General features: G+C 42.3%; 1 protein-coding gene across 1 annotated transcript in view; it reads left to right on the forward strand.

Annotated features, from left to right (window-relative positions):
- LOC140918003 (ectonucleotide pyrophosphatase/phosphodiesterase family member 7-like) overlaps window positions 1-9,200 on the forward strand; it is a 47,813-nt gene extending 38,613 nt beyond the window's left edge. The window contains exons 5-6 of the mRNA XM_073361529.1: window positions 1,870-2,207; window positions 9,122-9,200. Of these exons, the coding sequence (XP_073217630.1) occupies window positions 1,870-2,207; window positions 9,122-9,182 (399 nt within the window). The 3' untranslated portion in view covers window positions 9,183-9,200. The remainder of the gene's footprint in view (window positions 1-1,869; window positions 2,208-9,121) is intronic.
- The last annotated feature ends 5,607 nt before the right edge of the window (window positions 9,201-14,807 follow it).

A 14,807-nucleotide genomic window follows, 5' to 3' on the forward strand; every position in this document is an offset into this window, starting at 1 on the left:
GTTCCAGTAAAGTTTATATTCAGCCAACATTTTATTCTAGGAAGGCCAGTAAGAATGATATGTTCAGTTCATCTTTCCATCTTCATTTTAATAAGTTTTGGCATCTGAATGCCATGTCTTCTATCATACACCTCGAAGAGTAAGAAAGCTGAATCTCAAAATATAGGATTCTGGTGCGACACTGTGTTCAGCTCTGGGCCCCAGATTACTAGTTGTGAGTAATTTGTTTCCATTGAACTTTGAAAAATCATCCTCAGAATTCTAGAAAGTAATATCCCCGCTCTGACTCTAGAAAACATACTAAGGGATCAGCTCTTCCCTGTTGCTAAACTAGAGATTCCTTCAGTCGCTGTGCAAAAACACTGTCATTTTCTTCCCCACATGGACACCTCTATGCAAAGAGTATCCATTTGCCCATATTGATAGAAAGAGTATTTTTTCCCCTCTGTTAGGCTGATAGTTACATGACAGATCTGGGGGAGATAAAAAGCTATAGAGCTTGTCCTATAAGTGGTAGGCAAACGCTCAGTAGTCTATACTATAACTTCCAGTTTTGTCCTCAGAAGTTTTGGTCAGCTTAATCTGAGCCAAAATAATGAGCCTGCAGCTACTTTATGGAGCAACAGGGATGCACAGTGGCCAGTGAAGCAGCTCCTAAGGTTTGCCAATTGCTCATTGTTCAAATTTAAATCAGACGGGAGATTTGGATTAGACTATTTAACATGGGTTGTTATCTTTGTGCATTACGGTTCTGGTAAATTGCACTATAACGTTTTTGGAGCAATACCTACTTTCTACAATGGATCACTGCAAGTATTTTAACAATGCAAACCTTCTTTTCCTAAGATTTTTCTAGGAAGTCACCCTTTCTGCATGTCATGATAAATGGAATCAGGCTAAAGCTATAAATCCAGTAACAGAGTGCAAAGCTTTGGTGGAATTATACTCACACTACTGTCATTTTTGGCAATTACATGTCCTGCATTATCACAATCCCCCAATATAAAACCAAGTTCGCTCATCTGGGGCTTTCCCAGGAGCCTCCAGCGAGAAGCAGAGCATTATTGTGTTGCTCCAGGAGCACTTCAGGAAGCAGATTGCGACTTTCAGAGTCACAATTTGCCTCCGAGTTCCCCAGCTGTGCAGATACTTCCCCTGCAGATGGCCTATACCCGCTACAGAATATTTTCCCCATTGTACCAGCATAGCTATGCAAGCCAGTGCCTTGTGGGGGCAGGAGCAAAGGCTCTACCCACTCCCACAGCGGGGTAGAAGCTACATAGCAGCCCCATCGAGACAGCTGTCCTTCCCATGACCTGGGTAACCAGCACAAGGGAGCATAAGGTGCTCCTTGCTTCCTTGCCCTGCTGCATAAATCAAGGCAAAATATGGCCTCAGCATCCAGAGGGGAATCAGGTGTATTGACCATTGTCAGAGTTACGATGACATTTTGGCTCCATATTTTAACAAAACAAAAAGTGGACGTACTTTTGAGGTATTATCTGAAAAATCTAAAAGAGACGCATGAGCTCAAATTGTCAAAGCTCAGTGTTACGCCAACCTAATGCATCAATTAGCAAACACCAAAGCATATTCTTGAATCTAATGCTTTTCTTCACACATTTCTTACTGAAATTGAGGGAGGTGGAAGACAATTCCCTTGCTGTTTCAGCTGGATACTGTATTTTCCTTCACTGCCTCATTTGTTTGTATTGGCGTGTGCTATTATACAGCAGTGGTATTTCACCCCAGAAGCATCTTCAGGTACGACTAGTGACTGGTGTATGAGAAGTTAAATTTGAGGGTGCCTTTAGGATGAAAGGCACTAGATAAAGCTAAACTTGATTGTTGGTTGTTTTTTTCCCCCAGAGGTTTATATTATATGTTAACAAAGGAGATCATGGATTTGACAATGAGGATATGGACATGAAGACAATATTCAGAGCTTTTGGTCCTGATTTCAAAGAGAATTACTTAGCTGAGCCCTTTGACAGTATCCACATTTATCCACTGATGTGCAAACTCCTGGGCATCAATCCACAGCCCAATAATGGATCTCTAGCAATTACACAGAAAATGCTCATTGATACCTCACAGCCAGAGTCAAACATCCTGCTTGCTGCTTTCATTTTAAGTGCCATAGCAGTGATGCTTGTGCTAATATTCATCACATCGGTGACTTACACTGCCATCCAGCGAAAGAAGAGGTAAGTAAAGTTTTCTTTAGGGCTTGGATAGTTACACCAGGGGAAAGCATTGGAAGGAGGGAGATGGGAATTACGGGTTTGGGGCTCAGATATTACAATGCTTGGGACCATGTACATACACAGACAAAAGGAGAAATAAATCTTGGGGCTGACACAGAGTCTAGGACCCTGAATAGGCCATTTAACTTTGCACTCAGCATTCCCATCAGTAAAAATGGTTACCAATAGCTACTATACAAGGTACTCAGTATAGTAATGGGCATCCCCATTTTACAAATGGCAAATAGGGGCAAAAACAAAAACCAAAAAAAAAACAAAAACAGGTGACTTGCCCACGGTCACACAGGAAAGCTGTGGGTGGTGAAGCAAAGAATTGAATCCAGGTCTCCAAGTCTCAGGTCAGCACCCTGACCACTGGGCAATCCTTTACCCTCTAACAGTAGGGAAAGCCCTACAAGCCTACCCTGCGCCCTGAAAGTCTAGTCCGATGTCCCTGCCTTCCCCGCACGCGAGCGCCAGTAATAAAGAGGATGTCACGAACCTTTATTTATTCGGCCTCAGATGACTTTTAAGATGCATTTGTGAAAGGTGCTGCAGCAGTGCAGAGCAGCATTATTGACACGAGCGCTACACAGGCCCAGATCAGCCAGATGCTCTTGTGCCTGAAGCCCGTGCCTTAACTTGTAGCGTTGAGCCTCAGAACCAGGTGCCATGCAGTAGACCTGACTCTCCATCTCTTGCACCTTGTGGAGCCATTGACACTAGCGTGAAGCTGGTACGCAACGCTACTGTTCTGATTCAGTAGCGTTTCATACCCACTTCACACAGTGGGAAATGGCTACACAAGGTGCAGGACAGTGGAGAATCAGGCTCTACTCTCTTGGGGCTTGTCGGCACAGTAGGGTAAGTCACTTCCCACCGTCACAGAGTTCATTACTGAAGCACGCTAATGTTTTGTGTGCTAATTGATCTGTGTCGACCCTGCTGGTGCTATGTAATGTATTTGAAATAGCACTATGGTAAGGCACACTAGAGAACTTACGGTGAACCTGCGGGGTCGACAGGGACCAATTAACATGCAATAGGTTATAGAAATTATACCCTTGTAAAGCATATTATGTGACCGTGTAAACAAGCCCCTATTTGTCTCCCCACAAAACAAAGCAGTCTGCCTCTTTGGGCCCGATTCTCTCTCTCTCACTCCTGGCAATCAGGAATAACTCCACTGAGGCCAGAGTTACAGAAGCTTAAGACTGGAACTTGACCCTTTACGGGTACGAGTTCTACAGCAGCAAATGCAACTGTAATTAAAGGCGAATATCCAGTTAGAAAGTTATCTTCTGGTCAGATGATCATTTTGCACATGTTCTGGAGGAGGGACAGCAATATACATTGGCATGATGAGCTTTTCATAGAACATTGTCTGAGACTAAGTGAGGCTCAGAAAGAAAGAAAATTCCTCCTTTTTACCAACATTGCATTCCATTCTTTAGCACAGATAAATATTAATCAATCAGTAATGAAAGCTTAGGGATTTATGGCACAGTCTCCTATCAAACGAGAACAAGATAGACTATTATTGCTGTCATAAAGTAGCTTTGAGGAAAAAAGGTTATACTATGGAAGCTTAAGAGGGAAAGAATAAAGAAGTTTCCTTTTTGCATTAGAATCATAGAATATCAGGGCCGCAGGTCCCTTACTGATATTAATTAATACTTATCTGTGCTAAGGAATGGAATGCAAGGCTGTTGCACTTGGAAAAAAAAAGAATCAGCAAATATGAGATTTATTTTCGGAAGCACCAAGTTGTTCATTGCAAATCATGTTTTATTCACGCCTTTAAAATATACAAGACACCAAAAATTGCATTTCCACTCTTTGAAATCTCAATAAAACATTGGCTCAATCATTTTCCAGTCATAATTTAGTCATATTTCACACACACATTGATTATTCTGGATGAAATATATATGTGAGCATTATTACATTCAATGGAAACTTTCTAGTAAACAGCATGCATCTGTGGAATGCTTCATTATTTAGGATTCTCTCAGCCAGCAATTATGAGGACCATTTTTCTTGTGACAATATAGAAGATGTCAAAGAATTTTAATTTTGTTTTATATTTCTTTAGTTATTTAAAAGGGGACTGCAGTAGCATTAACTATAGTACAGAGGGGTCCGATTCAGGGCAAGTAAATAGCAAAAAGTTACCCATTTAACTGTATTACATTGGAGCCTGCTAGAAAGTCACAATACCTGGGTCCAGGGGCTACTCAGGCTCATACTTCCAAATGGTGTAACCACCTCAAATTTCACAGGTGTTTTCCACATCCAGCTTTGGATTGCAAGACTATTCAGGCTGGATTTTCGAAGTGCTGAATTCTTATACCACCAACTGAAGTCAGTGTGAAATGGAAGGGCTTATAACCTCTGGAAACCAGGCCCTTGAGGGTAGGTCTACACCTCAAAGAAAAACCCACAGCACTGAGTCTCAGAGCTCAGGTCAACTGACTTGGCTCATCGGGCTAAAAATAGCAGCAGAGACGGCGGGCCTCAGCTTGGGGCTCAGGTCCTGAAGCCCAGCACAGAGGGGAGGATCTCAGAGCCCAGTCTCAAGCCTGAGCAGGAACACCTACACTGCTATTTTTAGCCCTGCAGCCTGAGCCCCGTGAGCCCAAGTCAATTAAGCCAGGCTCTGAGACTTGTGCCACGGGTTTTTCTTTGCAATGTAGATGTATCCTTAGGGTCTTGAATTTATTTCAGCCTCTGCAGTGTCATTGTGAGTCAGATCCATTGATGTCAATGAGAATCTTTCCAGACCCTGTGACTTCATCTGATATTGGATCAGTACATAATACTGCATCACAAAGTGATGGGAACATGCAATTGTCATACAACACTGAGACCAGTGTGGTTGCACACATTCATAAGTGATCTGGAAAAAGGGGTGAACAGGGAGGTGACCAAGTTCACAGACCGTACAAAGTTACTCAAGATAGTTAAGTCCAAAGCTGACTGCAAAGAGTTACAAAGGAATCTAACAAAACTGAATGAGCGGGGAACAAAATACCAGATGGAATTCAATGTTGATAAATGCAAAGTAATGCATATTGAAAATGTAATCTCAACTATACTCACAAAATGATGGGGTCTAAATTAGCTGTTAGCACTCAAGAAAGATCTAGGAGTCACTGTGGATAGTTCTCTGAAAACATCTGCTCAGTGTGCAACAGCAGTCAAAAACGCTAATAGAATGTTAGGAACCATTAAGAAAGGGATAGATATACAGAGACATGATGATATTTTCTGTCTAAGTCCATGGCATGCCCACACCTTTAATACTGCATGCCTTTCTGGTCACAAAAAAAGATATTAGAATTGGAAAAGCTACAGAGAAGGACAACAAAAATGATTACGGGTATGGAGCAGATTCCATAGGAGGAGAGATTAAAAAAGACTAGGACTTTTCAGCTTGGAAAAGAGATAAATAAGGGGGGGGAATATGATAGAGATCTAGAAAACCATGACTGGTGTGAAGAAAGTGAATAAGGAAGTGTTATTTACTCCTTCTCATAACACAAGAGCCATGGGTCACCCCAATTAAATGATTAGGCAGCAGGTTTAAAACAAAAGGAAATACTTCTTCACACAATGCACAGCAACCCGTGGAACTTGTTACCAGAGGATGTTGAAAAGGTCAAAACTATAAAGGGGTTTTTAAAATGAACTAAATAAGTTCACGGAGGATAGATCTATCAATAGCTATTAGCCAAGGGATGCAACCCCATGCTCTGGGTGTCTTTAGCCCCTGTTTGCCAGAAGCTGGGAGTGGATGAAAGGGGATGGATCACTCAATGGATTGCCTGCTCTATTCACTCCCTCTGTAGTATTTGGCACTGGCCACTGTTTGAATACAGGATGCTGGGCTAGATGGACCAGGTGGTCTGACCCAGTACAGCAGTTATTATCTTGGTTTTATAAGTATTATTCTTGTGCAGCAGCAAAAAGCCAAACCCACTGGAGTCAAAGATAGAGAGGCGAGGAGATGAAATCTGGACAACTGATATACTGAATAGTGTTTTTTCTGGACAGCATACTACCAACAGGAAGGCAGATTGTCAGAGCAAGTGCCTCAGTGAGAGGAGCCCATTTCAAAGCCATGCTGATCGTGCTGTGGGTCAATTAGCTAGCAGTTGTGGATCACACCCAACCCCTTCATCAGAATGAGATCGCACTTAGCACAATAACTTAATTTCCTGCAAAATTTTCCCCAGGAAACACACATATTAAGTAGATTTAAACAGGAAAGAGAACGACAACGTCTGGTTCTTTTCCTGTGCTACCAGCAATCATATCCCTCTCCACATTTACAGCATCCTCTTCAACCATGTGAATCACTTCCACTCATACAGAATGCTAAACTAGACAGCACTTCAGGTCAGCATTATGTTCCTGATCCAGTGCCCACTGAAGTCAACAGAAAGAGTCTCACTGCCTTCAAGGGGGCCCTGCCCCTTGTGCTCAGGGTCCACACAAAAAGGACCATGCCAAATATTTTGGCTACAAGAGCAACCTGTCTCATCGTTTACTCTTAAACAATCAGCAACAGCACCACAGCAGTGCCATCACTGTACCCATAAAGTTCTGTGAAAAATTAGAGCTGGAAAGAACGTTAAATAGAGTTACATTATAAAAATCCTTCTTCCCTCCACCCTTTCCCCACTGGGGGACGGGTGGGAGCAGGGAAGGTTTATCGTCTCCATTGTTTAGAAAGAGATCGGCTCAAGATAAAAAAAAAAAAAGTGCTTGCAATTCGTGCTGCAGTTGAACATTAAGGAGGAGAATGTAACTCATAATAGACTCCTGTTCATGCACATATGCAGGAGGCTCTGCTGCCTTCTGCCCTCTGAACGCCCAGGGTTTCGTGAAATGTAAACTGCAGTTTACTCTAAACCAGTTCCGTGACAGGTTAAAAAATAAATAAAAACCGATTCTGCATCAAGTTCAGGGAACAATTCACCTCAGAATAAGTCTGTTGTAAGAGTTGAGCCTGACATAGCAATGTGTATTGCAGTAACACTGATGCCTACAAAAAGCAACACGATAGAGAAATCTAAAATAATGAGCAGTATAGAAAACATAGGAAAAGATCAACAGGATCTCCCAATAATATTAGAGTAAGGGAATGGCTTATGAAATTTAGAACAGCACCAAAATTTAAAATAGAATAGAAGAAATACCATTTTTACCGATCCATAAAATAACCTGTGGAACTCACTGCTTTGAGGTACCATTAAAATTATATACTTTGCAGGATTCAAAAGAATATTATTCACATAAATGTCTAATAAGCCATGTTCAGGGAATAACCATCTAGGGTTAGGGAGAAATTTCCCAAAGGACAGGTTTTTCCATATTTGTTCCTTATAGGATGCCTTGCACCTTTCTCTGAAGCATCTTGTACTGGCCATTGTCAGAGAAAAACACTGAGCTAGATGGGGTGTCTGTTTGAGCCAATAGGCCTATTCCTACTTTCCTGCGTTTGAAAGTTGGACTGTGCATGTATAGGAAACATCTCGATTCAGTTTTTGTATGCTCAAGGTATTGAGCTCAAAATGTTTGGATGAAGGAAACCCATTAAGTGTAATGCAAAATGACATATACAAAATCTATATCTATAACTTGAAATAAATAGGTGTTCCGTCCCGTCCCGTCCCCCCCACACACACACAAAAAGCATTTTCAGTTTCTAATTAACTGTAACATACCAGATGTTTTGTTAGCTATATCATCTGTCTCTGGGTACAAGACACTGGAAATGGCTTGAACCATCTGTTATAAGCAGCAGTAATCTGTAGCAACACTGGTGAAATGCACTCACTCAAAATACAGTTGGCAAGGCTTCTTTTTAGTCTGAGCACGTGTTTTCCTCTGGTTTTGTCGAGTGTGAAATGTGAAACCACTCGACTCCTCAGAAACATCTTACCTACCGTGAGAGTCTAAACCTCCAAAATGAGCATAATTTAATCACCTCTGATAGCTGTAGTCATGGTGAGAGCAGTGCTTTAACTAGATTTAGAAGTGAAGGGTAATAGTCTTTGACATTCATGGAAGCTACCCAGGATGACAGGAAGAACAGCCACATAAGCTGGTTCTAGGTATTAGTAATAGTTGACAAAGTGGGTATTCACCCACAAAAGCTTATGCTCCAATATGTCTGTAAGTCTATAAGGTGCCACAGGGCTCTTTGCCGCTATCACAACATCTGTTATTCATATTTGTTGAGAATAGGAAAGATATGACCCTTTTTCAATGCAAGTGGACAAGTGCCCAGATTAGTAGAAGGCCACTTAGTGAGATTTGTTTGTGTGATCTGTAATTATAAATCTGTCTCATTTCCTACATTCCACACCTTTACATTTGTAAGAACAATCCCTGTGTACAGATTTCAGCTGACATATTGTCCTCAGAGTTGCTGCAGACCGTAATGGACGCGACGCACACACACACAATGCTCTCTTGGAGACTTGACTTCTGTTCTCTCTTTAATCTAAAATAGGTCATTATAGACAGAGCCTGAGATGCGCAAAGCCCAAATGGTTCCCACTGAAATTAATGGAAATTGTTGGGTGTCTAAATCTCCTTAGTTTGCTTTGAAAATCTCAGTCTGGAGGTTTGCATTTTATGGCCTATGAAAACTTAACACCACTGTGTATACCTCTATTACATATTAGTTCCAAGTGACAGCAGTGGGAGATCTGTAAGTAGGAGTATATCATATGCAATACAGACCTGTGGCACAGCTTAGAGAGGAGAATTCTGCCCCAAATGTTTTTTGCAGTATTTATTGTAACTTAATGAACAAAAGCTTCCAATCTATTTAACAAGTATTTTCTCACCCCACCCTACAGGCTAAAGAAGAATCATCACAAAGCAAAGAACAACCCACCTTTATCATCAACAACATTGTGAACCATTTTCATTTTGAGAGAATACATATAGCATTTGAAAAAATCAAGTCTGCATCTTGTTCTTTCTGGTTCTATTTGCTGTGTCTGCTACCAGAAACTGGTAGAAAGCTACATGAAATGATCATTTTACATGTTTTGTGTTTTTTAAACTTTTGGCTTGATACATTACAATACAGGTCCTAAAAAATCCTTGGTCTCAAAACAGCGAGGATAGTAACACGTTATCATTTTACAAACGAGAGCAATATTATGTGCAACAAAAAGCTGTCCAATGAAAGTGAGTGAGCATGTGTGTGTGTGTATGTATGTATATTGCCATTCCTGTTACAAGGCTTGTCCCCCACTCTGGACAATCCATTGCAAGTGGCCCCAAATGCTGGATCTCACACGCTCCTAAACCAACCGGTTCTGGGCAGAGTCAGGTCACTGTTCCTAGCTCTGGGTTTCTAAGACACACTCGAAGGTGTTGATCTCATGTCTGCCACCCTTCCTTGGGATGTGGGGCTCCGCAGCCGCCTTAAACTCCAGAATTAGTGCCTGAGCCTTCTCAAACCCCACCCCCCCCATTTGCTTATTTATATTCCCTTAGTGCATCACTGTGCTGTGAGAAATCTCAGCTACTGTCCTTTCAGGGACAACATGGCATGGAAATAAGGAATACAGGCTTAGCCAAGGAATTCCTTAACTAGTCACTTTTATTCTTGAAAGCACTAGAGAGTTACAGATCTTTGAGAAACAAAATCCTAAACACCCCCAGTTGGCATGATCTTACTCCTCCTGTGAATCCTGTATTTGGTCTGCATCCTTAGACTAGACAGCCCTTTTTGCCTTCTCTCTCCTTTTTCCTCCCAAAAGGGATCTGCAAATTAAGCATGAACTAAAGTGACATAATGGCCAGTTTCAGACCTTCACTTAGCTGTTTTGGACAATGTTCAAACATTCCATGCACCAATTTTACGTTTGCCACCCACATGCAGTATACTCTGTTGCAAGGTTACATTGGTCATTTTCACCTAGCAGCATTCTGACCATTTCAGTTCTAAGGACAACTGACCAGACAGTCAATTGACCACAAGTAGTTGGCTTCAGTATTAACACCCTCATGACATGAATGTACAAACCCCAGAAGGCCACTGGACCATTTATCCTCTATCTCCACCAAGTTTGCCTAAAGGTTTATTAGAGTACCTAGATTCAGCTGGGTGTTCTCAAATTGTCTAAACATCACTGTTGAAGTGTTTATAGCTGTACAATGTAAATTTGAACAAAAACATTCAACACCCCTGCAGTCATGCCTCCTTGGACTGCCATCCCATTACATGTCATAAAACAAGCAATGCTGGGTTTGATAAACACTCAGGGACCTCTCCAAGAAAAATCCAGGGTTATACAGGAAGTTGTGATGGTGAGTCAGTATTTCTTGCTGAACTAAATACCTCGGCCATGTTACAGTCACTGTGTAGTACGAGGTGCCATCTTTCAGTTTTGATTTAAACTCACTGACATCCCAGGCCATACCAAAAAGTAATATGATGAACAAATTTCAACTGAGTTATTACATCTTGTCTACTAAAGTTCCCTCTGCAAATTTTCTTCTTCACTTCCTGTCGTACACTAGCATGCAGTGTTGTGTATTGTTTAAACAGTGCTCATGTTTTACCTCAGAAGTGGGTACATTTGAATGACTAATGAAAAGACTGGTTATCTATTAACAGTGCAGCTCTTAGTACAAGCCACATGAAGGGTGCTAAAAACAGCAGGAGCCTGTGAAACTGCCTAGCATAAAGATCTGTTTCTCTGAAATAGACCTCAAATGCTTCACTTGGAATCCTTTTTTCTATGCACAGAGAATCTGTGCGCCAAACAGGTCTTATGGCATTCACGTAGGGAGATTCAAGTTGCCACTTCTTGTGATTTTTTGAAAGAATGCCATTGTAACAGATTGTACTGTGCACTCACTCAGATTCTCTACAAATTCATTCCTCAAGAAAGGAAACAAAGCTGACAAAAACCTGCTCCAAGAGGGCCAGGAAACTGCATTAGAAAGATGGCAGGTATTCATAAGGCACAGGTAAGGGGTGTCCCAGTGTCTTTTGTGAGGGAAGACAAGAGGTGGTAAAGAACAGGACAATTTCCATCATCATTCAGAGTGTAACACATAGTGCTCAGCTGAGTTTTACATATGAAGAGTGCGTTTAAACAGCAAGTGTAAATGAATAATACAACCGATATACAATCTGTTTACCTTACTGTTCTATGTGTAGATGGATGAAGACAAGTCTTTGACCAGCCTCATGCAAGCGTTCTGGGTCTCTACAACTGGTCCAGAACTAAACCAGACTGATGGCTCAATGAGTTGACATATATAAATAGACCCAAAGTTAAGTTTCTTGTCCTTTCCTTCAAGGCCCTTCACAACTCTTCCCCCGCCCCCTATCTTTTTATCCCTATGCACATCACCCCTGCCCATTTCTGTTCTGCTTCACCAGCAATTCCCCCTTGAATGCACATTTGTCTGCTTCTCCCACAATACCTCAACACATTCTTTCATGCTGCCTCCTCTCTGAGGCAATCCCCATGGCCACTACCCCCTCCTCCTTCAAATCCTTTCTCAAGACCAACTTCTGCTGGGATGCTAAAGAGAACTCAGCTAGCTATGACAGGGAGGTTGAGCAGCACAGCAGGAAACAGAATGCTGTTATATAAGAAAACACCTACTGAATTAAACACACAATCAGGTCACACACTTTGGCTGTGTGTGCACTATGAGTAGGGCCTACCAAAATCACAGCTGTGAAAAATGTGTCACAGACCACAAAATCTGGCCTCTCCCTGTGAAATCTGGTCTTTTGTGCACTTTTACCCTGTATTATACAGATTTCAAAGGGGAGACCAGCATTTCCCCAAACTGGGGGTCCTAACCCAAAAAGAGGAGGTGGGGGAGTCACAAGGTTATTGTAGGAGGTGGGGTTGCAGTATTGCCACCCTTGTTTCTGCATTGCCTTCAGAGCTGGGTGGTCAGAGAGCAGTGGCTGCTGGCCAGGCGCCCAGCTCTGAAGGCAGCACCGCTGCCAGCAGTCATACAGAAGTAATGATGGCATGGCATGGTAGTGCCACTCTTACTTTTGTGCTGCTGCTTTCAGAGCTGGGTGCCAGGGCAGCAGCCACCACGCTATGGCAGCCCAGCTCTGAAGGCAGTGCTGCCATCAGCAGCAGCACAGAAGTAAGAGTGGCAATACTGCAATCCTCCTACAATAAACTTGCGACACCCCCACAATCCTCTTTTGGGTCAGGCCCCCTACAGTTACAACACTGTGAAATACCAGATTTCAATAGCTGAAATCATGACATTTGCCATTTTTAAAATCCTATGACCATGATATTGACCAAAGGGGACCATGAATTCGGTAGGGCCCTGTGAGCGAGGGAGGTGATTCCCTGCTTGGGCAGACATACCTGCACTAACTCACACCAACCTAGCACGTTAAAATTGATAGTGATGAGCAGCAAAGAACAGTCGCAGGAGCTAGCCATGCCGAGTAAAACCTGCCTGAACCCTGCAGGTACATACTTAGCACAGCTAGCCCATGCCACCGCTGCTCATGCTTCCACAGCTACACTGCTATTTTCATTGAGCTAGCACCATTGTGTCTACATGAGCTGGGAGTGGTGAAGCCGTAGCCTCAGACAGCTTATGTACTGCCGCAGTCACTTATTGACCAGCGCAATTGACTCCTCATGGCCAGGCATGACAGCAGTCCCATCTCAGTTAACCACACCAGACAGTTGCTTGGCCTGCAATAATCAGCCTCTTTTCACAACTCCATCCCTCTGGCCAGGTCATTTACTACTACCCCAGAAGGGATAAGAGTACAAGTACCAAAGGCCAATTGGCCTGCATTAGGTCACTAGGCCCAGCCCAGGTTCTATATTCCTTTCCCACTCTTCCTCAGGGAGGCTTTCCTATCCCCTGGTCTGGGGGGTGGTGAGGAACCCAGACCTGTCCACTGCTCTGGGTTCCAGCCCAGGGACCCTGCTTTTAACCAGCTAGAACCCACTCCTTACAATCCCTTGCTGCTTCTCTGGACTGCTTCCTCTCTCTCTCTCTCTCTCCAGACACCTTTCCCTGAAGTCCATCTTCAAGTCTTCTCTCGGTGGAAGTCTAACTCCTTGCACAGCTTCCCACCAGCCTACTGCTGGACAGCCTCCTCTTAGTAGCTCTCAATCTCTCTAACAGCTGCCCCTATGGCCCATCTGCAGCCTTCTTATCCCAGCAATTAGCAACTGCTGAGGAGGCAGCTAGCTTAGCTGTTAACCCTTTAGTGGCTGTGGTACACCTCATCAAAGAAACCATATGACATCATCACTGTTACCTTCATCCTTCCTCTCTGCCTTCACTCTATTACTTGTTACACCTACAGTACCTGTGTCCTGTTTCCAATTAGATTGCAAATTCTTTGGGGTATAGACTGTGTTTTCCTATATATTTCCATACCACCTAGTATCATGAGGCTGTGTTCCTGTCTTGGACCTTTGGGAGCTACCACAACACAAAAAATAAAATAGGAAAACTAATTATAGTCCAACCATCTGACCCATATAATTATGTCTGGAGAAGAAGCCCCTTTCATAAATGACCAGTCCTCCATTTTGAATCCTGTCTAGAAAAAGGCAGCTCTTGATGGAGACAGCAGCAAAGAGCTGATATGTTATAAAAGGAAAGGAAATAAAAGGATGAACACAGAGAAGTGAAAGGAGGTGTGTACCTTCTGTTTTGTCTCTGAATAACAATGTTGCCAACTCCTGTGATTTTACTGTGTCTCATGATTTTTTTTAAAGCCCCAGCTTCTGGAGTCAAGTGATTATGTCAAAATCAGACCTTTCATTTTTAAAGAAGAGTAAGTTTCTTCATGGCTGCAGAGAAAAGTTTGAAAACTTGATCCAAATACAGCCAAAGGCTCAGAAAACAGAAGGCATATATAACTACCCCCTCCCAAAAATTTACTATTTTAAAAAACTCATGATTTTTGAGAACTGGCTTGTGATTTTTGAGGCTTGGAGGTGGCAAAACTGACATTAAAAAGAAAAGGGCAGAAAGGGAAAAAATAATACTTCCTGGATGTCCTGAGAGCTGCGGCTTTCCAGCCTCCCTGTCACAGAGGCTTTGCTTTCATTATCTTATAAACTTTATTCCTCTCCACTGGCTAGTCAAGAGGAAATTGATGATTACTTAAAAGACTCATTTGTTTGCATTAGAGGGACCCTGAGGTAAGCTTAGAATAACTCAGTTCTGTAGATGGAATTAAAAATGCTATGAAATAACAGAAAGCTAATAAAATGCCAATGGCTCCAATGTAACAACATCTTTATAAACATAGAATAAAGGGGGGAAATCACTTTTTATTGCAAAGTTACCCTGGAATTGTAAATTCTGCGCCCCACTCCTAAAAATTACATTCTAGAGCAATATTACTTTTATACAGAGACAAGAGAAACCTACAAAGACCCATCTCTCTACTAAATAATATTGTAAAGCTGAGAAATGTATTCGGTACAATGTCAGAGTATGAAACAAATTACCAAAAAATCTCCAGATCTCTAGAGCAATATGGACTATCAGATGATA

Source organism: Lepidochelys kempii, chromosome 10, assembly GCF_965140265.1.
Source record: "Lepidochelys kempii isolate rLepKem1 chromosome 10, rLepKem1.hap2, whole genome shotgun sequence".
Taxonomy (NCBI): domain Eukaryota; kingdom Metazoa; phylum Chordata; order Testudines; family Cheloniidae; genus Lepidochelys; species Lepidochelys kempii.